The sequence below is a fragment of the Geotrypetes seraphini genome, chromosome 3 (genome assembly GCF_902459505.1).
Source record: "Geotrypetes seraphini chromosome 3, aGeoSer1.1, whole genome shotgun sequence".
Lineage (NCBI taxonomy): Eukaryota > Metazoa > Chordata > Amphibia > Gymnophiona > Dermophiidae > Geotrypetes > Geotrypetes seraphini.
This window is the reverse complement of record NC_047086.1, coordinates 173,977,670-174,003,425: the sequence shown is the minus strand read 5'-3', so window position 1 is coordinate 174,003,425 and position 25,756 is coordinate 173,977,670. Positions and strand designations below refer to the sequence as shown.

The following is a 25,756-nucleotide window of genomic DNA, read 5'->3' as shown; positions in this document are numbered from 1 at the left end:
AAGAAGAGGGAAAACGAGGGGTATTCCTCTACCTACCTCGGGCTTCTCGACGCCGAGGCAAACTGTGATAACAGCTTTCACAGTTCCTCCTTCCATGTCGGGCGCCTCCGCTGCTGTGGAGAGGGAACTCCACAGCTTGGACAGCGAGATGTCTCTCTCGCTGAGCCCACGAGGACCGCATACCCCTCCCATCCCAGGAGAATCTTCGTCGCAGAGGAATTGGCAAGAGGGCTCCCCCGGAGTGTGGGGGGAGGCTCATTCACTCTCCGAAGTGAACCCGGAAGTGAAACACACAGCAGACACGCTGACTCCGATGTCGGAGAGTCAGCGTCCTGGGGGAGAGGAGCCATTGGTAACCAGCGTCGGGGAGGCTGTAGGAGTTCAGAATTCCATCGCAGGAGCAGGAGCCGTACCAAAGCCGGCCGGTATCCCCCTCCTCGGACCGTTGGTGAAACCACAGGCTGTTACCCTGGATTCTATCTGGACTGCGATAGAGAATTTGCACCTGGTATGTTCTAATTTTCTTACTACAACTCAGAATTCTACTTCCAGGATAAGTTCCCTAGAAACTATTACCCAGCAACACCAAGTGGACTTAAAAAAATTAGATAAAGAAACAACAGAGACTAAGAATTTAATTTCTAAACAAACAACAGATAAAATGATGATTTTGAGGAAGATTGAAAACCTGGAGAACCAGCAAAAGAATTTAAATTTGAGGATTCTTAATTTTCCGGTTGCCAAGTTCATGTCTCCTCAAGAACTGTTTAAGAACTTTATGTTGAATGTTTTAAATGTACCTGAAGTAAGTCTTCCTCCGATACAAAGAATTTATTACTTAAAACAAGTGCAGAAAGAAAAAGCTGTAGTGGATGAAAATGCTCAATTAGATGTTTCCGCTATTCTGCAATCTTCTGATATTGAAACTCAAGGAAGAACAACTTTATTGGTCTCGTTGGTATTTCTTCAAGACAAAGAGATGTTGCTTAGATTATATTTTAATTTAAAGCAGATTACATATTTGGGAGAAAGGGTATATATATTTCCTGATGTTTCGAGGTGGACACAATCTAGGAGGAAAGAATTTCTGCTATATAGACCAAAGGTGATTGCTTTGGGGGCAAGTTTTCAGTTGCGATTTCCTTGCAAATGTTTTATTTCCTATCAAGGAAGTAAATATATTTTCTTCGAACCTGCCCAATTAGGTTTTTTCCTTGAAGGTAAAGGTATCTCTACACAGTCCGAATGATAAAGGTTAATAATGCGGTTGATTTATTTTGGATAGGATAAGATCAGGCTGCTCTATTTCTTTATTTCTATTTTTCTTTTGTATATTTCCCCTTTCCCGAGGGGTTTTTTATTTCATCTTGTCTCTTCTCTCCAGGTTGTGGACTGTATTATATGATTTATTTTGAATGTTTAAATTTCGATCCTTGGTTTGTATTATGACTAAGAGACAATATTTCTGTATTTCTTTAAACATCTTTGTATATAGGATGTATTAAAATGATAAATAAAAAAAAAAAAAAAAAAAAAAAAATAGTACTGAGATATAGAGCTGATCACTACAACTGATACATAAACTCACAGCAGAAATGAAACCATTCTTTCATATTTGGTAGAAGTCTTGTTTGCTGATGGATTAGGCTAGTACACTAGCGATGTAATATGGCATTTGATATTTTACTAAACTGATATAATTTTACTTTGCAAACACTTATATAGCTTGAAACTGAGTGTTTTATTTTACAAAACAAATCCCAGATAAATCCTGAGATAAAAATTGCATAGCCCACCAACAAAGTGTTTAAATAAATGTGAGCAGTTTGATTATGTTTCGGCATACCTAGGCATTTGCTATATAATACAAATGTCAAAAAGAGCTTATATAATACTTGTCAACATTATAAAACATTTGAAATGCAGCTCAAGCTCAACCAAAGGTTTGCTTTTATAAGCAAAAGCATTAAAATTAATCTAGAACATCTGGAGTAGATTTTTGACTGAGAGAATTATGGGCACCAATTGATAAAATATTTTCCCAGTTATGTAGCCAACACCCCCCCTTCCCCCAAGATCCTGATTCACATATTTTGGTCTGGTGTTTTTCTCAGAGAGGATGTATATATTAAAAGAATATCTGTAAGCAAGAAATGCTGGCATGATATGCATGTCATATCTATATGTAACAGTCATTTTGTGAGTGCTGTATTTAATCACAAAGTGTGATATATCATTCAGAATGTAGGTTGACATTATATTACATTGATGTCTTCTATCCCACCAATACCTTTCAGTTCTAGGTGGTTTACAACAAGAAATTAGCCTGGGCATTCCTAGGGAGATTACAAGGTTGATAGCTATAGTATGCGTCGGGATCTGGGAAGGGTCGATACGGTTTGGTTAATCACAGGTGTCAAAGTCGGTCCTCGAGGGCCAGAATCCAGTCGGGTTTTCAGGATTTCCCCAATGAATCTGCATGAGATCTATTTGCATGCACTGCTTTCAATGCATATTCATTGGGGAAATCCAGAAAACCCGACTGGATTCCGGCCCTCGAGGAGGGACTTTGACACCCCTGGGTTAGATCATTTGACAAATTTCTTGAATAGTATGGTTTTCAGTTCTTTCCTGAATGTTTTGTAGTTGGGTGTTGTGGTCAACAGATTTGAGAGGTGGTGGTCTATTTTTGTTGCTCTGGTGGCTAGTAGACCGTCATGTATTTTATTGCTTTGCATGCCTTTGATTGGGGGGTGGGTAAAATGTGTTTGAGTTCTCCTTGGTCTGGATGTGTTTTTCCAGATTAGGTGGTTGTTCAGATAGCTTGGTCCATTTCCATTTAGGGCTTTGAATAGGGTGCAGTAGAATTTGTGTTGTATGCGTGCTTGTACTGGGAGCCAATGTGAGTCTTGGAAAGCTGACATAATGTGGTCGTATTTTTTCAGTGAGTATATTAGTCTTAGAGCTGTATGTTGGACTGTTTGTAATTGTTTTAGCATGTTATCGGAGCATGACAGGTAAAGTATATTACAGTAGTCCAGGAGTCCTAGGATTAGCGCTGGACTTGTCTTAAGCATGTGCCAAGTGGTTGCAAATGCCTTCTGAACCGTTTTGCTGATTTGAAGTTGCATGGTGCAGCCTTTGTCTATCATTATTCCCAGCAGTTTTAGGTTGGGTTGTAAGGGATATGTGATGGAGTTTATTTCTAGGTTTGTTATGGTTGGGGTTTTGTTTCTTTCTAGAAGTAAGAATTTGGTTTTGTCTTGGTTCAGTTTTAATTTGTGGTCTCTCATCCATTTTGACACTGTTTCTAGTGCAATGTGCATTTTGTTTGTTATGTTGGGGGTGGTTTGGTCGAAAGGCAGGAGGATGGTGATATCGTCTGCATAGCTGTATGACGTTATACCTTGTTTGTCTAAGCATGTGCCAAGTGTGGCTATGTAAAGGTTGATGAGTGTTGGTGATAGTGGGGAGCCTTTAGCGTTATATATTTTTTCCATGGTGTCCCCCATGGCATATTCACGAACAACAGTCATTCTAAGAGAGTTGATTATTCATGTTTTTAATATTGGTCCAGGTCTTATTTAATTTATTTATTTTATTTGATTTTTACTTTATATGCATTTTTATGTTTAAAGTTTGTGGTTCAAAATGTTATGCTTGATATTGCCAATCTGAATAGAAATTGTTTTTTGCATTGTTTTTAAATATTGTTTTTATTTATAGTGGGGTTCAGCACTATATTATGCAGATTATTTCTAGCACAGCCTGCAAGATAATCTCTGGCGGAGTGCGGAGATCTGAGGTTTTTCCCCCATATAGAGTGGTATGCTGAATTTGCTCTGTTCAAGGCATGGACAGTAGTGGAATGTAAATCAATAATTAACATCACATATCAGTGATATGTATATTTGTGAATAAACAGTGGGGTTTCGCAGGGGATCTGTGCTGGGTCCGCTGCTTTTTAACATATTTATCAATGATCTAGAGACGGGAATAACTAATGAAAAAATTAAATTTGCTGATGACACAAAGTTGTTAAATCACAAGAGGATTGTGAAAAATTGGAAGAGGACCTTGTGAGACTGGGAGTCAAAATGGCAGATGATGTTTAATGGGAGCAAGTGCAAAGTGATGCATGTGGGAAAGAAGAACCTGAACAATAGCTACGTGATGCAGAGTTTCACGTTAGGAGTCACTGCCCAGGAAAAGGATCTAGATGTCATTGTTGAGGATACATTGGAATCTTCAGCTCAATGTGCAGTGGAGGCTAAGAAAGCAAATAGAATGTTAGGAATTATCAGGAAAGAAATAGAAAATAAAGATGAAAATGTTATAATGCCCTAGTACCGCTCTATGGTACGGCTGCACCTCGAACACTGTGTGCAATTCTGGTTGCTGTTTCTCAAAAAAGATATAGCAGAATTCTCAATTCAACAGGTAATTTATTTTAAATATTGCTCCTTCTCCCTGTAACATTGCTATACCATTTATTTCCAGTCCTCCATTCTTAAAAGATAATATATCCAACAACAGTTTGTAAGCTGACAGTTGGCTCCAAATTGGTTTATAAAGCTTTAAGGAATAGGACAACAGAAGTGGAACATCATTACATAAAGCCTTAAAAATCAATACTTTCAATCAGATTCACCAAAAACCAGGCAACCAATGTATTTCTTTAAGAGCTGAGGAAACATGATCAAATTTTGATAAACCTGTCAATAGCTTTGCACCTGAATTTTTAACAGTCTGTAAAGAATATTCCCAAGTAAAGTGCCAGGCACGCCCCTAAAAACCCCTCCCCTCAAAAAGGCAGGAGGGATGCTCCCTCCCTCCTGCCATCGGAGGTCCCCCCGAAACCCTCCACCACCCGTACTTTTCAAGGAAGTTGTGAGCAGGAGGGATACTCTGTCACTCCTCCGAGGCCCGCCCTTATACTTTTACTTCATTGACTACAACAAAGTTTTCGTCTTTGTGGATCACAATACAATATGGAGAACTCTAGCACAAATGGGAATACCCAAATTGTTGATAAGTGCCAATAATTGGTGTTAACAAGCAATCATTGGCACTGATTAGCAGTTGTGCATTTAACTGACTTAGGGCTAGATTCATTAACCTGCCCGATCGTGACCGATCCGTGTCCGATCCAGAGACTGGTCCTCACCAGTCGCTTGTTCTTGATCAGCCAGCCAGTCGGTGTGTCAGGAAAAAAGGGTAGTGAATCGTGTCCTTCCTTCTTTGCAAGCCGATTCCCCTCATTTGCATGCACAGATCGGGATCGAATCACTACACAGGTTAGTGAATCGGGTCGGAGGGAAATCGGGTCGCAAAGGGCTCGCAAGCCAATCGGTTTGCTTAGTGAATCTAGCCCTTAAACCCCTAATCCTGTGAACTGAGCACCTAACCTCTCAGGTGCACCTCCAAAGGGGGTGTGGTCATGGGAAGGGCGTGGGCGGCTCAGGGGTGTTCCCAGGGTTTAGGTACGGCATTATAGAATAGTGACATTTCTGCCATTAGTCAAGTGGAGTGGGTCATCGGTTTAAGTAAAGTCTCAAGCAAAGAAGAATAAAAAAAATAGATAAGTGAATTTAAATAAATTATGCATAATAAAAAGAAGCAATAATTAATGTATACAAGTTTGACTCATGAAGAAGCTTAGCGGGGAAGCTCTAGACATAAGGTTATGGTCAAGAATACCGCTTCTGAAGCCTAAAAAGGGATATCAAGATATTTTGTGATTAATAATAGGGCTAGTCTTGATTACTGTATATTAATTAACTAGCTGAAAAACGCAGTGACCATATTGAAGGGATTAGTTAGGTGCCAGCATTTATACTTGCTTTTGGCAGGCGCAAGTCCTCACACCCTAAGCTAGGCATGAGATATGTGTGAAGCCAGTAAACTGGCTTAGCGCGATCTTCCCAGCACCTAACTCTGGGTATCATTTACTGAATGCACCCCATACGAGGGGCTGCCGAAAAGTTCTAAGCCCAACCAAGAAGAGAATGATGTGAAGCCATGAAACTTCAAGTTATTCTACACTTTTCTTGAGACATTTCATTTCAAAGAGGCAAATGCATCTAATAAATGGGCACAAGTATAGGGAAAATGACAGCGACAGCTGCTGATCATGTCACAGAAATAGACCTCGCACTCCTTGGTTATTGATATGAAATATATTTATTAGCAATAAATAAAAGTTAGCAAAAGACACTGAAATGTAGCACTCAGGGCAGATAAGGATAATATACATACAATGTAGCTGGCTTCTGCTTAGGATTCATCTCTTCTTCTCCTCCTCCTTCCTTATGCCAGCCAGTATAACATTTATACACTTTTGCTCAGTAGCATAAAGACACAGATTACATACTTACTTTTCTATTGGCTATATGGTGTAAACACTCATCATGGAGCCATACTGAAACGTGACGTCACCTGGTGCCAAAACTGACCTTTCTATATTTCCTTGGCAAATGCATTTCCAATACTAAGGCTAATAACTCCGGAGAAACCCAAAAAAACTCTGTGGAGTGACGATGTTCCTAAATGGACTTTATTTGAAAGTATCAAAGTTCCAAAGGTACACTGAAATCATCCACATAAAATAATTCCATCCACATAAAAGTACATTATCCACATAAGAGCCTTAAAGGACCTAGTCTGCTAGGAATACAGGACCCAACACGGTCCGCGTTTCGACAAAAAGTCTTCTTCAGGGGTCCCTGGGAGTCCTATAAAGGTGAGTACGTGGGAAACAATTGTGTGGTGAGCCGGAAGTGAGACACTGCTTGCATTTGCAAGCAGTGTCTCACTTCCTTTTGTTTTTTGCTAATAACTCTGGAGAACAGGCCCCCACCTTCATGAGTTACACTGTCCTTCGCTAGCACTTCTTAGGAGGACCTATCATGTACTGTACTGTTCTGAAAAGTCCCAAGACAATGATGCCACAGTCAGGAGATCTGATTCTTGAGCAAAGGTGAATCTCTCCCTTACTGGCAGAGAGGGAAATGACTGCTTATGAGTTTGAATTCATATGCACAATGTCTCTCTTGGAAATATAACTATTTGGGGTTCTCAGGGGTCTTTGCCTACAATATATGCAGGTCTTATGCTTGCGTCTTTTCTTCTACCTACATTTTCATGCAGGTCTTACTCCTGATTCTCCTCTGATTCGTCCTCATTCCCCTCTAAAATTCCCCTCTGGAAGCCTATGCGTTGGAGGCTTCCCCCCTCTAGATCAAGGTATAAGGGGTTGTAGTTGTTGTCACGACATCATCCACATCCAGGTCTGATGGAATGAAGCATTATGACATCACAATATGAGGGGCTGCTGAAAAGTTCTCAGCTCAAGCAAGAAGAGAATGACATAGAACCATGAAACTTTACAAGTTATTCTGCACTTTTCTTGACACGTTTCATTTCAATGATATGAAACAAAACTAAAAGTGTCAAAAAGTGTGGAATAAAATGCAAGTTTCATAACTCCTCATTATTATCTCCTTGGTTGGGGTGAGAACTTTTCAACGACCCCTCGTACCGTCTGTTTATGAATGAGTTTCAATATTTGAGCTTTGCAAGGATTTATTTAACAAGGTTCATGGCCAGTCATAATTTTTTTGTTAATCGATATAATGTTTTGTTTAAATCTGAATTCTAGCTGCTTCTCTGGAATATATTTATCTAGCAATGATAAAAATCTGCTCACCAATTTGTATACTAGGTATTGTATCCTTCTGTTGATTGCACAGTGGACTTATTTCCAGTTCAAATGTTCTTTCAAGGTCACCTAACCACAGAGAAGGAGAAAAGAAACCATATTTCTTCAGCAATTTTGCAAACTATCGTATACTCGTTTTCATGTAATTCATGCCAATGATACAGGCCATAATTTCTTTATAATGTCACTGGGGTACTAATAGTTAAATATTAGTGGAAGTCAGAAAAATATTAGAGTTCAAATAAAAGAACTGTCTTCTCATTCAAATTGGTAACCAAACTTCAGGATTGCAACCGTCACGTTTGAAAGTCACTCAGAGGTATAGAGTTCTTCAAGAAGAGAGTTGCGCCCTCTAGTGATGAACCAAAGTATATTTTTCAGTCGTTGCAACTTTATTAGTTCTGGCTACACTCCAAGTTTGATTACAAAAGTAAATAAATAAATGTCTTTACAGTCTTTCAAACACTTGTATGAAAATACTTTGTTTTTTCTTATCTTTACAAATCTTTTCAAATGAACATCGCTCTGTGAGAAAATTGAGAGCAGCTTGATAATTCAGTTTATAACAGGTTAACTGAATTATCAAGCTGCTCTCAATTTTCTCACAGAGCGATGTTCATTTGAAAAGATTTGTAAAGATAAGAAAAAACAAAGTATTTTCATACAAGTGTTTGAAAGACTGTAAAGACATTTATTTATTTATTTACTTTTGTAATCAAACTTGGAGCGTAACCAGAACTAATAAAGTTGCAACGACTGAAAAATATACTTTGGTTCATCACTAGAGGGCGCAACTCTCTTCTTGAAGAACTCTATACCTCTGAGTGACTTTCAAACGTGACGGTTGCAATCCTGAAGTTTGGTTACCAATTTGAAATGATACAGGCCAAGCAGTTCATATTTTTACACTTCACTCTTAAGGTATGATTTACTAATTGTGCACATTAACACCATTATCACAAATTAATGCTCCAGGACCCCCTACATAAAAATGGGCCCAGTTGCATATAATAAATGCCAATAACATTAGTATATATTAACTTTTAGTAAATGGTCTCATTATATCCTCCTGTGAATGCAAGTACTGTATTGTTTATTGAAAGCTTCTATACTGCTACTAATGACTGGGGAGTCAATTTAGAGCGGTTTAATGTATATCTGTACCTTGCATTTGAAAACTGGCTATATTTATGCTCTAAAAGAGAGGTTGAGATATCTTTTAATAGCCATAATGCCATGGGTAGACGATTCCACTCCCATGTTGCGGTGATCAAAAAGGTACTACATCTAGTTACTTCCAACAAGAAAGATTTGCAAACTGAAGTACCAAACTGGGGCCTAACATTTAGCACACTATTAAGAATTAGGGAGCTAGAGGTTTTTGTGTCAGTACGTGTCTGTAAAATGGCTCTTGTAACAGCACGAATGAATGTATTTTTACTACAAGTTTGGATGAAACCCAGTGGAAATCAGTTTGGCTTTCAGTTACGCCATCATTACATTCAGCAAGCCTAATGCAATCTTCCTTTTTTTTAATGCATAAGGCGTTATGGACTCTGGCTAAATGATCACAAATAGATATTTCCAAAGGAAACTTTTGCTGGACCTATAAAGATGCAACTGGAACTTTAGAACATATTTGAGTTTGCGTTATTATACACATGGGTTAGGCTCACTATTCTGTATTTGTACCTATTGGTGTTTGACATCCTCTACGTTATTCCATTTTTCATTATTTTATTTGAATTTATCATATACACTACATGATCAGTAGAGTGCATTATATAGCATCTAATGTTTGTATTTCTTCTTGATATATTGCTACTCAGAATATGTATTTTATGTACTGTTCATTAAAACTAATAAATAAATTGAACTTAGAACATATGATATTTAAGTGTTCATTTGCTGCTTCTTATTGGAGTAACAATGTCAAATTTACTTTCTATAACAGAACTGTTAACTTATTTGATAATTATCTTATGGGATATGGTCTTAAATCTATATTAAACACTAATAAAAAAACAATTATTGTTTAACAATTAAATAATTAAAACAATTTTAACTAATTGGAAGGATTTTTCTAAAATGGATTATAATATATGGTGTAATATGATATGTTTGTATAGTAAATATGAGAAAAGTTATTCTCTAATGCAGGGGTGTCAAAGTCCCTCCTCGAAGGCTGCAATCCAGTCGGGTTTTCAGGATTTCCCCAATGAATATGCATGAGATCTATTAGCATACAATGAAAGCAATGCATGCAAATAGATCTCATGCATATTCATAGGGGAAATCCTGAAAACCCGACTGGATTGCGGCCCTTGAGGAGGGACTTTGACACCCCTGATCTAATGGATGGAAAAGTGAAATTTGCATGTGAGCGTCTGGTATGTTTACTGTTGGCAAATGAAAACATATTCGTAAGATAATGAAGTCTAAAGTTAGGCACGATTTATAGAAATAGCATTTAGCTTGGGAGCCGTGCCTAACTTTAGGTGCAACCATTTGCACCAACCTGGTGCAAAACCTCATGCCTAAAGTTAGGTGCAGAGGCTCCTTATTCTGTAACTGTGCATGCAAATTTGAGGAATGCCCATGACCCTCCCATTTCTGCTCTCTCTTTTGGGCGTTGTAAGTAAATTTAAGTTGAAACCAATTAACACTAATAATTGCTTGTAGAGAAGCAAATTATCAGTGATAATTGACTCATTTTTTTATTAAGTTGTGCCCTCACAAATTAGGTGCACACCCAAGCATCATTTATAGAATTTGGGCATTTATGTGCAAACATTTATATCTGTACAAGTCGTTGGTGAGGCCCTACTTGGAGTACTGAGTTCAGTTTTGGAGACCATATCTGGCTAAGGATATAAGAAGACTTGAAGTGGTCCAGAGGAAGGCAATGCAAATGGTAGTGGGTTTGAGCTAAAAGACGTAAAGGAAGAGACTGGAAGACCTGAATATGTATACTCTAAAGGAGAAGAGGGATGGTGTGATATGATTCGGACTTTTAAATACTTGAAAAGTATTAATATAGAACCAAATCTTTTTCAGAGTAGGGAAAATGGTAAAACTAGAGGCCATAAATTGAGATTGCGGGGTGGTAGACTTAGGAGTAATGTTCGGAAATTCTTTTTCACGGAGAGGGCAGTTGATACCTGGAATTCCCTCCCGAGGGAGGTGGTGGAGAAGAAAATGGTGACAGAATTAAAAAAAAAGTATGGGATGATCACAGTGGATCTCTAATTAGAAAATGAATGGCATTAACTAAAGGACAAGGTCTGGTACTGTATATGGCAATTCGGTACTGTATAAGGACAGATTGTTCACCCTCTCCAAGGTAGGGAGAACGAGAGGGCATTCTTTAAAGTTGAAAGGGGATAGATTCCGTACAAACGTAAGGAAGTTCTTCTTCACCCAGAGAGTGGTGGAAAACTGGAATGCTCTCCTGGAGGCTGTCATAGGGGAAAACACCCTTCAGGGATTCAAGACTAAGTTAGACAAGTTCCTACTGAACAAGGACGTACGCTGGTAGGGCTAGTCTCAGTTAGGGCGCTGGTGTTTGACCAAAAGGGCCGCCGCGTGAGCGGACTGCTGGGCATGATGGACCACTGGTCTGACCCAGCAGCGGCAACTCTTATGTTCTTGTGTATGAACAATAAATCAGTTTTATAGCAGGATAGAGGGTAATTGTCTCCAGTACTTTGAGGAAAGAAAATAAGTCTACTTTTACAAAGGTAGATAGGTTCTATGCTGCTTATCCCTAGGGATAAGCAGAGAATTTCCCCAAGTCCACTGTAATAATGATTTCTGGACTTTTCCTCCAGGAACTTGTCCAAATTTCTTCAAATTGAGCTATGCAAACAGTGAATTCTAGTACTTAATTAAGCATTGAGTAAAAAAATATTTTCTCCAATTTGTTTTAAACTTACTGCTTAATAACTTCACTACATGTCCTTTAGTCTTTTTTCTTCTTGAAAGAGTTAGCAAGCAATTTGGTTTAACCCATTCCACTCCACTCATTTTATAGACCTCTATCATATGGATTCCAAGCTCTCTTTCATCCTCTTTAGCCTTTTGCCATCACAGAGTTGTCCCATCTCCTTTATTATTATGGTCATTCTTCTCTATATCTTTTCTAATTCCACTAGGGTTTATTTTTTTTGATGTGACAACCAGAATTGCACATGATACTCAAGGTGTGGTCACACCATGGAGCAATACTTAGGCATTATCAGTGATGTACATGACTTGTTTGCACTCCCTCATCCAGGCAGTAGGGAGCATGTGTGTGGAATGGTCGAGGAGCAGGTCTACATGTGCACAGCTGTCAACTCTACCAGTTCTCTGCCCCATTACAGGAATTGACAATGGGGGAGGGGGCGGCAGAGCTGATGGCCACGCATACGTGGACTGTAGCACTGCGGCTTCTCCATACACCTCTATACTGCCTGCACCTTGAGGGAGGAAAGAGAAGACCTGTGCAGGAAAAGCCAGGTGAAGACCCCTGAGAATTTTCCCCAATATAGCAGAAACAGGCCAATACAGCTAAGACCTAAAATGGTTGCTGAAAGAGCAAAATGGACACTCTGACTAAAAAACAGTTAGCTCTGAAAGACACTTCTGCTTTCTTGAAAGCAGAGTCAAACAGAAGGCACAGCTGGAGAGAAAAACAATTCTAGTGAAAAAGAGATCTTAGCCCTATAGTGGTATGATAAGCTTATGGAAGGTTCACAAGAAGAAGGAAGAATGCTGTGCAGGAAACAAGGGATATGAGAATGCAAGAAAGCTAACCAAAGAACTGAAAAGCCGTTAGGCCCAGGTGCTCGAGGGAGGTTCTTGATATATTAATAGGACGGGGAAGTAAGGGAGAAGAAGATGAAAAAAGGCGTGACACACAGTATCACTCAATTATGTTAACCAATCCATAGATTAATAAATGAGATAAAGAATATGATTAACCAATGAAAGTGTGAAATGTAACATGCACCAATGTGGGCCAGAGCTGTCAGAATCATATAAAAGAAAGCTCCTTGAACCTAGGATTCAGAACTCATTGGAAGTTCTCCATCAGTCTGGCCAGCCTGGTGTATGCTCTCTCACTCTGTATGCTGTGTGATTTACTCCTGTAAGCTCTTGCTATTTGATTATTAAATGTATATTATTTGAACCAGCATAAAGAGAGTCAGTGAAGGCTGTAATAGCAGGCTCTTCAATCTGGGGTGGACGTAGGGTTACCATAAAGCTCTAGAAAAAGGAGGATGGATTGAGACATCTGGGTTTTACTTCCATTGTGGAAATAGAACCCAGATGTCTCAATCTGTCTTCCTTACTTCTATTGCTTTCAATGGAAGGAAAATTGAGATGTCTCAATCTGACCTCCTTTTTCTGGAGCCATATTTTATTTTTATTTATATACCACTTATAGCCTAAGTGATTTACATTCAGGTACTCAAGCATTTTCCCCTATCTGTCCTGGTAGGTACACACTCTATCTAATGTAACCCTAGGTGTATCACACCTAGTAAGCCACAGGGCATTATGATAGCCTTGATTTGATTCTGTATTGCTTTGCTAATAATTCCTAACATGCTATTTCCTTTCTTGACTGCCACCGCACACCGAGCAGAGGATTTCAATGTATTATCTATGATGATGCCTGCCTAGATTGTTTTCCTGGCTGTGACTTCTAATACAGAACCCTGCTGATGAATTTCCAAATAAAGAATGACACAGGGACAAATTTATCCTCGTCCCTGCAGGAACTCAATTTCCTCACCCTGTCCCCATGAGTTTTGTTGCTGTCCCTGTCCCATTCCTGTAAGCTCTGCCTTTTAACCGCACAAGCCTCAATCACTTATGATTTTAAAGTGTTTGAGGCTTGTACAGATGAGACCAGAGCTTGCAGAAATGGGGTAGGGACAGGAAAATAACTCTCCGGGATGGGACGGGAAAATGAGCTCCCGCAGAGATGGGGAAAAATTTGTCCCCGTGTCATTCTCTATTTCCAAACTCCAACTAGCTAGCTAGCCATAGAATTCTTCTCCCTTATTCTCCTCTACTTAATAGCTGTTAAGGGCAGTTGCAAGTAAAGATTATAAGCCATTAATATTGCTTTCAAAATATATCTATTTAACTTTGATTCAGTGTGTATTTAATGACCTCTATCTATCTTCTTTGTGGTTGTCCTTTGTCTTTGCCACCATTTTGTTATTGCATATAAGCTTTAAAGGACAGCCAATACCAAAGTATTCTTATTGCATGAATAAAACTCAAAAGGTAAGAGGAATAGAAAATTTCTTGTAAAGCCTCCAGGTCCACCCTGCATCACACTAGCAGCTAAATTCTTTTTTTTTTTTTTAATAAAAAATAGTAAAATAAGTAAAGATAAAAGTCTAAAAGGAGGTTTTTTATGACAGTGACTGAACATTAGAAATCACTTACTAACAATGCGCACTAAAAGTAGATTCTGAGGCTTTGCTCCTCCTTTTAACTGGACATTCCTATAAGGTGCTACTAAATAATTATGGGATCCTTTCACTAAACTTCGCTAAAAAGTGTCCTCCATTATTATTATCGCATGGGTTTCCCCACATACTGAGGCCACTTTTATTGCGGATGTCATATGACTGCAATTTCTTTTTTCCTGTGAATGGCCATGTATTAATTTACCTGTTAGCCCATGGCCATTAGCAAATGAGCCCTTCTGCCACCTATTTTGTAGGCAGTAAGGACCTGATTCTATAAACGGCGCCTTACTCTTAGGCACCGTTGAGCGCAATTGCCAATCATCTGCTAGACACTGTTCATAGAATCACGTCCAGCGGCACCTAAATGGTCTTAGGCATTGGTAAACACTGAATCCTTAGATCAGGGGTGGGCAACTCAGGTCCTCGAAGGCCGGAATCCAGTCGGGTTTTCAGGATTTCCCCCAATGAATATGCATGAGATCTATTTGCATGCACTTCTTTCAATGCATATTCATTGGGGAAATCCTGAAAACCTGACTGGATTCCGGCCCTTAAGGACTGGAGTTGCTCACCCTTGCCTTAGACACACTGCCATTTAAACGAGGGTTTTCTTGGCCTAAATGAGTGCACCTACATAACATAACCAAACAATTTTTAGGCCTAAGTCAAACCACACCCTAACCACAACTACTTCCTGGTAGATGCCTCGTCATGATAGGCACCTACCAGCTAATTAACCCCTCCTTTACAAAGCCGCACTAGCATTTTTAGCACCGGCCACTGTGGTAATAGCTTGGATGCTCATAGAGTTTCGACTAGTTGTATCATGCTTAGGATTCTGTTATTTATACAGATGTTGAGGTTTTTAATATGGCTTGTCTGTAACATGTCTTGTTACCATTTCTGTATTTGGTTATGTTTGTACTTTTTTCTTTTTGACTAAAACCAATAAATTATTTGAACAGTAGAATTCCTATGAGCGTCTGAGCTGTTACCGCCGCGGCCGGTGTAAAAATGCTAGTGCGGCTTTGTAAAGGAGGGGGGTAATTTTTTTAAATGGTGCTTTCAATTGTCTACGCCGATTAAGCCAATTAAGAAAATTAAATTTGGCGCTAGATCGGTTAGGCATGCTGATCTAAGCGCCTAACTTTAAGCATCATTTACAGCAGGGGTATCCAACCTGTGGCCCAAGGGCCTGCCTGCGACCCAGTGAAGTATTTTGTGTGGCCCCAGTCAAGGGCGATTCAGTGTTTTTCTCTGCTGCCCCTGGGTGTTTTCCGTCTTGCTGGCTCCCTCCTCTGTTTTGTTGCAACGTTTGCGCATTTGTGCGGCCCCAGAAAATTTTTTTTCAGCCAATGTGGCCCAGGGAAGCCAAAAGATTCTGATTTACAGAATCTGGACCTAAAGGCTCCTGCGCTAATCAGTTAGCATGTAGCAATGCCCATATGCCCAGCGAATGCCTACTCTACTTTTTAGTATGTGGGTAGCATGAGCCGATCCTGAAACTACCACAGTAGCACCTTTTTTTACCTGTGGTACGCACACATTAGTGCTTGATGCAGTTTACTAAAAAGACCCCTATATGTCAATGGAGGTTCTATACATTAATAGATTGATTCTTATAGCATGGCCAAAAAGCATTTTTGTCTGATGTATTAGAATACAGCTGAAAACAATTGGGCCGAAGATCCAGATAATGATAACAAGCATAATGGTAAGAACATAAGATGCGCCATCTCCGGATCAGACCTTCGGTCCATCAAGTCCGGCGATCCGTACACCTGGCATAATTTGTAGTCCTTCTATGCCTCTCATAATGAGATGTGCATCTAGTTTGCTTTTAAATCCTAGGACGGTCGATTGCGCAATAACTTAACTCAGCAGCTGCCAGCTAAATATCTTTTTGTCTTGTAACTCCATGTTCTGTCAAGATTTACCACAGCACTCTCCCGTTGATGTGATCAAAAGCCTTTTTGTGATCTAGCAAAGTGCCTCTCAGCCTTTTATTATATTCAGCATGCCTTCTACTAGTTGTGCAAGTGAAAAATGTCATTGATACAATTTTCGTTTGCTCTGAAGCCCATTTGAACTTCTGACAACTGCTAAGACTTTTTAATTAGTTTAGCATGTGTGTCTTAATAAAGAAATTCCTTTATAATTGCTATTGTCACGTTGACTGCATTCAGAGTGCAACAATAACGGCAATTCACCAGTCTTTTAATGTTTTTCTGTTAGCTTCACCTTGCTAAAAACTCATTATAAAGTTATTTTATCCTTGGCACTCCTGTGGTTTTATTTCTGATGAAAAATCAACTTTAACAGGTGCTCTGTGGTTTGGTTTTGCTGCACATTTAGTAACATTTTCCACTTCTGAAAGAAGACTAACCCCCTCTTTTACTAAGGCGCGCTAGTTGATTTAACTCTATATGTTTCTTTATAGGCAACCAGTGAAGTTTTTTTTGTAGAATATAGAAACACTGTCGTATCTCTTCAGGATAGTGTTCAAGTGATTAGGTTGGAGCCATTTATTCATTTAGGGGTCCTTTTACTAAGGCGCACTAGCCGATTTAGCGCGCGCTAAACGCTAACATAAGAATTGCCGCTGCTGGGTCAGACCAGTGTCCATCATGCCCAGCAGTCCGCTCACGCGGCGGACCTTAGGTCAAAGACCAGTGCCCTGAGACTAGCCCTACCTGCGTATGTTCCGGTTCAGCAGGAACTTGTCTAACTTTGTCTTGAATCCCTGGAGGGTGTTTTCCCCTATGACAGATTCCGGAAGACTGTTCCAGTTTTTTACCACTCCCTGGGTGAAGAAGAACTTCCTTATGTTCGTACGGAATCTATCCCCTTTCAACTTTACAGAGTGCCCTTTGGTACTCTCTACCTTGGAGAGGGTGAACAACCTGCCCTTATCTATTAAATCTATATCTAACGTGTCCACTGAATGCTGAACCAGAACGTACGCAGGTAGGGCTAGTCTCAGTTAGGGCGCTGGTCTTTGACCCAAGGGCCGCCGCGTGAGCGGACTGCTGGGCACGATGGACCACTGGTCTGACCCAGCAGCGGCAATTCTTATGTTCTTAAATGCTTATGCATCCTTAGCATATAATGGACACGTTAGATAATGAAGGGAATAGATTTAATAGATAAGGGCAGGTTGTTCACCCTCTCCAAGGTAGAGAGTGCGAGAGGGCACTCTGTAAAGTTGAAAGGGGGTAGATTCCGTACGAACATAAGGAAGTTCTTCTTCACCCAGAGAGTGGTAAAAAACTGGAACAGTCTTCCGGAATCTGTCATAGGGGAAAACACCCTCCAGGGATTCAAGACAAAGTTAGACAAGTTCCTGCTGAACCGGAACATACGCAGGTAGGGCTAGTCTCAGGGCACTGGTCTTTGACCTAAGGTCCGCCGCGTGAGCGGACTGCTGGGCATGATGGACACTGGTCTGACCCAGCAGCGGCAATTCTTATGTTAGCGTTTAGCGCGCGCTAAATCGGCTAGTGCGCCTTAGTAAAAGGACCCCTAAATGAATAAATGGCTCCAACCTAATCACTTGAACACTATCCTGAAGAGATACGACAGTGTTTCTATATTCTACAAAAAAAACTTCACTGGTTGCCTATAAAGAAACATATAGAGTTTAAAACTGTTTTTCTGATTCATCATATTATACAGGCAGAAGCTTCTAATCATCTCACTTAGATTTTTTTCACGTTTGCATTATTCATCTAATAGATCGAGTAATACATTTTTATTGCCGTTTCCCTCTTTTAGAGGTATATGTTTTTAAACATCAATTTAATTCTTCTTTTACATATGCTGCTATTGTTATTTGGAATGATTTACTTATACAAATAAGAACAGAAGTTAGTTATTAGAAATTTCATAGAATGCTGAAAAACATTTACACGTGATAGATTGTAAAGTTAGTACTTTTAGTTAAAGAATTGTAAGGACACTTTTTTATCCAAGGAATTGTATTTTTCCATAGAATTATTATGGCTTCTTTTTGATGTAAATCGCCTTGTCTTCTATTAAATTAGATTAATTGGTCCCTAGTCTCTAATCATAGTTAGCTTTTTCACAAATTTGTGATATGCACCTTGTCATTTATAAACTACCTTGTATCCAAATGTGAGAAAAGGTGTATAAAAGTACAAAGATAAGATTAGGAGAGGTTGGGGACCATGAGGGGTTAAGCAGGCACTGGCCTCGATATATCCTCTACTCATATAGCTGTTGATTACTGCATTGCTCTCCCAGAGAAAGGGAGGTAAAACAATATGATGAAACCTTCTGCCCAATGTGTGGCGGTGGCCAAAAAAGATGCTTGGAATTATTAAAAAAGGGATGGTTAACAAGACTAAAGATATTCTAATGCCTCTGTATCATTCCATGGTGCGACCTCACCTGGAATATTGCGTTCAGTTCTGGTCTCCTTATCTCAAGAAAGATATAGCGGCGCTAGAAAAAGGTCAAAGAAGAGCGACCAAGATGTTAAAGGGGATGGAACTGCAGCTTGGAAAAGAGAAGGCTGAGGGGAGATACAATTTAAGTCTACCAAATCCTGAATAGAGTAGAACAGGTACAAGTGGATCAATTTTTCACTTCGTCAAAAATTACAAAGACTAGGGGACACTCGATGAAGTTACAGGGAAATACTTTTAAAACCAATAGGAAGAAATATTTTTTCAATCAGAGAATAGTTAAGCTCTGGAATGTGTTGCTAGAAGTTGTGGTAAATAGCATAGCTGGTTTTAAGAAAGGTTTGGACAAATTCCTGGAGGAAAAGTCCATAGTTGTTATTAAGACATGGGGGAAGCCACTGCTTGCCCTAGATCAGTAGCATGGAATGATGCTACTCTTTGGGTTTTGACCAGGTACTAGTGACCTGGATTGGCCACCGTGAGAACGGGCTACTGGGCTTGATGGACCATTGGTCTGACCCAGTAAGGCTATTCGCATTTTCTTATTAACACCATAGGGCAGACAAATGAGACAAATGGTAGAGCCAATGGGGTAGGAGGGGGGTGGAAGAGAGAGAGATGCTGGTCTACAAAATCCCAAGTGATGTAGAACAGGTAAAAGTAAATCGATTTTTCACTTTTTCAAAAATTACAAAGACTAGAGGACTCAATGAAGTTACATGGACATACCTTTAAAATAAATAAGGGGAAATATTTTTCCCCTGAATGGTTAAGCTCTGGAACTTGTTGCCAGAGGATGTTGTAACAGTGGTTAGCATAGCTGGGTTTAAAAAAAGGTTTGGATAGGTTCCTGGAGGAAAGCCCAGGGGAAGCCACTGCTTGTCCTGGATCGACAGGCTTTGAATATTGCTACTATCTGGGTTTCTGCCAGGTGCTTGTGACCTGGATTGGCTACTCTTGGAGACGGGAGACTGGGCTGAATGGACCATTGGTCTGGCCTAGTATGATTATTCTTATGTACCACCAAGGTGGGGGATAAGAAGATGCTAGAAACTATGGGGACAGATGGTTATGGAAGAAATAAAGGGTACAGGAAATTAGGGAAAGAGAGAGAGAAAAAGAGAGAGATGCTGGGCACTGGGGGTTGACTTATAAGCCATCCCTTGGGGAAGGGGAGGAGACAGTCACGGCTAAAGGATTACCTAGAGCATCAGATTCCCTTGGGCTAGCCCTGTCTGCATGTATTTTAAAACAGGGTCTACATCGGGCAGATACAGTTCTAAAAACTACATGCTGTTCTAGAAGTGTCAGTTCCGGTTTGCATATCCTTTCTAAAAGGGTCTTCCATTTGTTTATGACTGACAGGTGCTATAGCCTATACTGCACACTGTACCTGAAATTATTCTTTTCTGTCATTATGGCTTATCTTTATAGACTCAGTATTCTAAGCTGGAATCGTTCCCTATTCCACATGCCCCCTGCTGCCCCCACCCCAAGTACCGTACCGTGACCACTGCAGGTGAGACAATAGGTAGGGAATGATTTTTGTGCCCCCTATCTCTTTAACACCCCTTGTGGCTGCATCTCCTGCAGTTTCTGGGACCGCCTGTTATAATGTGAAGGGAGATGATATCGAGTTGGATTGCTCACCTTGTCTATAGAATTCCTCGCAGACCCTTTCACTCCACTGTTTGCTCATGTCCCAGATTCGACAAGGATTGCAAATGTCAGCACACTTCAGTGCGATCTGTCCATTCCAGACGACAGCCAGGGAAAGGGAGAGAAAAGAATCCTTCAAACAGTGATTTCTTAAAAGTACTTGAATCACAGTGCCTTGCAAATGTCATTGCACACTTTCAGTTTTTTATATTCTGCTACCTAAAAAAATACAATTCAAAATGTATGAGAGCTTGTTTGACAGATGCACACAACATATTCTATGCTCTCAACATGAAAGAGCAATTATATAAATATTCAGGAATAAGCTGCAGCAGGTTCACAAATGGGGAGTGGAATGTCTGATACTTTGATGAAGGTAGCAGCTGGAAGGTTTATTTTTCTAATTAGTGGGTCTGAGATACTCTTCCCTGTCAGATGTATGCTGTCAAGAAAATCTCTCATTTTTTAATGGGTTACTCACTGTCTGAACTGTTATATGATAGGTATCCTAAAGTACTTCTTCGAAAATATGTCCTGGGGGATCCCTAGCCAGTTAATCTTTCATAATACGTACAATATATATATGCATGGAATAGATTTTCATGCATTGTCTCTACAGAGTGCAAACATATTTATTTTTCAGATTTATATCTCACTCAATCTAAAATCCTTTGTGGGTTACAATAAAACATACAAAAAGCACAATTTACAAACAATAAAATTAAAATAAATCTATACTAAAAACACAAAAACATTAAAAATTAAACATATCTGTGAGGGAACTTTCCCGCCAAAATTCAAATTCATGACCAACGGTCCTCCCTGTTTTCAATCAGGTCAGTGGACCCACTATATATAAAGACGAACTGCCGGCCTCACAGTATACCCTGAAAAAAAGCCACAGCATGATGGCTGAAACATTGGTTCTACCCAGCCAGAGGCGGCGAGACCTGGAAAATAGCAACATGCTTAGCATGGACCTTTCCTGCTAGTGCCAGTCCTGTGGAAAAGAGGCATTGAAATGTTGGGAGTGCAGTGCAGGTTCTGTGGGGATCCCAAAGTATCAGAGTTCTCGAGATGCAGTGGCCGGGACCCCTCTTCTTGCTTCGGGCAGCATGGGAATGGGTGCAAAGGTACATTAATTTAAAGATATTTGTGATTTTTTTTAAGGCAAAGAATATAGTTTTACAGTAATGCAGAACAATATAAAACAGGAGATACTGGATTTTTTTTGGGGGGTGGAGGAGGCTGTACTGTACATTTTAGGATCATAGGGGGTCACTTTTCAGATTGTGATCTTAAAGAAAGATATTAACATTCTGTGATGTGCAAAAATGTAAAAGTCACTGAGATAAAAAAAAGATTGCTATTTCTGTATTGTACTGCCTGTTCTTGATTTATGATTTAAATGTTTATTGTTTAAATTGGATAAAAAAAAATTAAAAAATGAGACAACATTGAAAAACCGGCTAGTACTCACTCATGGAAAGTAAAGATTATTCAGACTAGCCTGTAGTGTTTTGCTGGAAGACTTTGTGTTTTGGCCTTTTTACCTTAAGAAAAGTCTTGAATAAATTGGATTTTGCGCTAAGAAAAAATATTTACAGTTTAAAAAATTTTGTTAAATCTTATAGCAAAGATGTCTAGTCTTTGTAGACTCTCACCAGGATCACCCAAATTTCTAATTTCGATTTATATTTAAGTCAACTTTTTTTCCTCCTTTTTGGGGGTAAAAGGTTTCTATATCAGTTTATATTCAAGTATATACGGTATTTATTTATTTATTTTGATTTCTATCCCATTCTCCCAGAAGCTCAGAATGGGTTACAAGTAGACATTCACAATCATTTGAAAACAGACTAGTCATGACAACAAATAGGCAACAGTAGACAATAACAGAGCTTATTATAACATAAGAAATGTCTTCACCGGATCAGACCTTAGGTCCATCTAGTCCGGCGACCCGCACACGCGGAGACCAATCCAGGTGTTCCCTGCTGAAGACCTTGTTTACCCGTATCCCTCAAAGTGATTTGCAAGAAGGTGTGCATCCAACTTGCCCTTGAATCCCGGAATGGTGGTCTCCGTCATAACATCCTCCGGGAGAGCATTCCAAGCGTCCACCACTCATTACCCAGGGCCAACTCAAGGGACTGTGGTGCCCTGAGGCACCTTCTGCATCTATTCCTTTCTCTCCTCTCTTCTACCTTCCAAAGTATTTAGATAACACTGTCTTATTAAAAATGTTTATTTTATTTTTAATTTTTCCTCTATCTCTACTTCTCACTTCTCTATTACCCTCCAGGTACTTTAGTTAGATTGTGAGCCTTCGGGACAGTAAGGGAATTTTTCAAGTACCTTTCTTATTTCTAATCTTAATGTATATTTTCTGTAAACCGCTTAGAACCTAACGGATGTAGCGGTATATAAGAAATAAATTACATTACATTACATTATGTGAAACAGAATTTCCTGATATTTGTCCTAGGCCTGTTGCCCCTCAGTTTCAGTCCATGACCTCTTGTCCCAGTCACATTTGACAGATTCAGGGCGGCATTCAGGAGAGATTTGGGGCTGAGCAGGGTGGCGATTCAAGGCAGCAGGCAGGAGAGATTCGGGGCAGAGAAGGGTGGCAATTCGGGGCGGCAAGCAGGAGAGATTCGGGGCAGAGCAGGGTGTGAATTAGAGCAGCAGGCAGGAGAGCTTCGGGGCAGAGAGATAAATATTCAGGGCAGCAGAGAGCAGGGCGGCAATGGAGCTGGAGAGTCGGAAAGGACATTTACGACTGGTCTCCAGCAGTCGCTTCCTGTGTTGATTGGCCAGCTCAGTTGGTTTGCTAGATTTCTTTAGTGAATCGGTTCCCTGCCTACTTTGCATGTTGTTCCCCTCATTTGCATGTGTGTATCAGAATCGGATTGGCAGAGAGGTAAGTGAATCAGGCAGGAGTAAAATTGGGTCACAAAGGTACACGATCAGTTTGCTTAGTGAATCTAGCCCTTGGTCCCTTTAATTGGATTATGACACATAATCCAATTACATTTACATTACTATTACATTGTAAACCGCTTAGATATTTGATTAAGCGGTCTAAAAAATCTCTTAATAAACTTGATTACGATTACAGACTAACTCGAATTCATAAAATCAGAGACCCACGATTTATACAACTGAAGATCAAAGAAAACTCATAAGATATAATCCCTTGTTATAGAGCTAACTATTTTGGGGGATCTTATCAACATGAAGGGACAGGGCAGGCTCAACCTATGGACCAGGTGAAGCCCTGGCCCAGGGCTCTGGAAAAGGGTGCCAAAATCCCAGTCTGAACTACTTTCAAACTCTAGAGCAGGGGTGTCAAATGTCAGTCCTTGAGGGCCGCAATTCAGTTGGGTTTTCATGATTTCCCCAATGAATATGATTGAGATCTATTTGCATGCATTGCTTTCATTGTATGCTATTAGATCTCATGCATATTCATTGGGGAAATCCTGAAAACCCGACTGGATTGCGGCTCTCGAGGACTGACATTTGACACCCCTACTTTAGAGGGATACTTGCCAGACTGATTTTGGTGCCCTTTATCACCATACCCTGAGTCAGTACCTCACCTGGTCCAGCAAGAGGGGGAGACTTGAGAGAGAGGGAGACATTCCAGATCACAGATAGGGGGAGGAGAAGAAAAGAAATATCACATTACAGGGCTGGGTTGGGGGAAGCACCAATGCAAAAGTTGGCTCAGGGCACCACAGTCCCTTGAGTTGGCCCTGGGTAAGGAGTTTCCCCCAGCAAGACTTAGGTAGCTAAAAAAGAGGTAAGGTGAGAAGGATTTTTTTTAAAAACCCATATTTAACAGACTGATAATCTGATGACACATTTATATGGATATTTAAGGAAAAAAAGTAGGCCCTATTTGAAGAATACCAGGTCCCATTAACAAACTTCTTCCTATGTCTCAGTGTGTCTCTACAGACATCTGCAAAGCCCCTGATCTTAAGTCCATAGAATGTTTATTCTCTAGTCCTATAAAATCAATGACAGAAGCCAATGTATCTGGAGCTAAAAATAAAACTGCAATCAAATAAACTGAGTTCCCCTCAGTGTGAGCAGAATTATAAGTTTAATGTGAATACATGATTATGTGTTGTTGGACACAGTTTGGTTATTTTCCTTTACAAAGGAGGTCCAGTTGCTAGTTGTTTCTCATTCAAGAATCAAGGGTATATTATACCTTCAATATAGACTCCTGAAGCCAGTTGCGGAAATCCTGAGAGAATATCTGAATTTGACTTATTTGCTTATTAGCCCTCAGCAGAGCTAATGATCCAAAGGAAGCAATAGGAGCCTGAAAGATGTTTGCTCTCTAGACCAGTGTTTTTCAACCTTTTTATACCTATGGACCGGCAGAAATAAAAGAATTATTCTGTGGACCGGCATCGGTCCATGGACAGGCGGTTGAAGAACACGGGGCTAAGTCGTGGGCCAGACACTGCCCATCTCTACCCAATCTCCACCCCAGACCCCGACCCCATAATAGCACTAATTGTACCTTGTACGTCCCTTGCCTCATCTGGAAGTCTTCCCTCTGACGTTGCAACGTCAGAGAGAAGGCTTCCGGTTCAGGCGCAGGATGCCCGTAGGAACCACTGCACGTGGCTTTGTGCACTGAATCAGTTAGGAAGAGGAAGCTGGCTCAAAGATAACGCCATATCAATCCCACCGTGGACCGGCGGTTGAAGAACACTGTTTTGGGCCTGATGCACGTGCTGGCACTGTGGACCGGCAGAAAATTTCTGTGGACCGGCACTGGTCCATGGACCGGTGGTTGAAGAACACTGCTCTAGACCATTAGATGTCAGATATATCATAGAAATTACAGGTGACACAGATATTTGGGGGGAAGGAATAGGAGGAGGAGAGCCATCTCCTTTTATTTTTTTTATTTTTTTTTTTAAAGTGCTGCAGCAGCAGTTAACAGACTAGAATGGAGCTTGGCTGATAGCTATATTATATTATATAGTGTATTACAAATAGCACAGAGCTATAAATAAAACAAAAAAAGGGTATGAGTCCACCTGAAGGCCCTCAAAATCTGTAATAAAAATAAATAAAAAATGCACACGCTCAGAGCTTTTCCTATTTTTCATTTTGTTATTGATTTCCTATTTTGCATTTTTGTGAACTAATTTTGCAGTTTTCTGCTATGCATTCAATCAAACAGCAGTACAAGGATACTTAAATCACTGTTCATTTGCAGGTTGTTTCTTGACAAATTTGTGATACACTAAGAACTTTTACTTGTTCTGTTACCTGAAGCATAAAGTGCTTGTGTTCCGAATCCTCCAAGCGCAAGTCGTGGTTGTGGAGGTGAGCCTTCAAGCGGCTTAGAAATTCGTTCTGTCGATTGATGTCTGTTGCCAGGATGAGGGCGCCCAGCTGTTGTTCAATATCTTGCCTGTAGTCATGAGAAAATAAAAAAG

General features: G+C 40.0%; 1 protein-coding gene across 8 annotated transcripts in view; it reads right to left on the bottom strand.

Annotated features, from left to right (window-relative positions):
* The window catches only part of PDE7B (phosphodiesterase 7B), a 500,590-nt gene that overhangs the window by 8,086 nt on the left and 466,748 nt on the right, over positions 1-25,756 (bottom strand). For all 8 annotated transcript variants that reach the window (XM_033938169.1, XM_033938172.1, XM_033938168.1 and 5 more), the window contains 3 exons: positions 25,587-25,731; positions 20,271-20,367; positions 7,709-7,789 (listed from right to left, as the gene is read on the bottom strand). In XM_033938169.1, the coding sequence (XP_033794060.1) occupies positions 7,709-7,789; positions 20,271-20,367; positions 25,587-25,731 (323 nt within the window). The remainder of the gene's footprint in view (positions 1-7,708; positions 7,790-20,270; positions 20,368-25,586; positions 25,732-25,756) is intronic.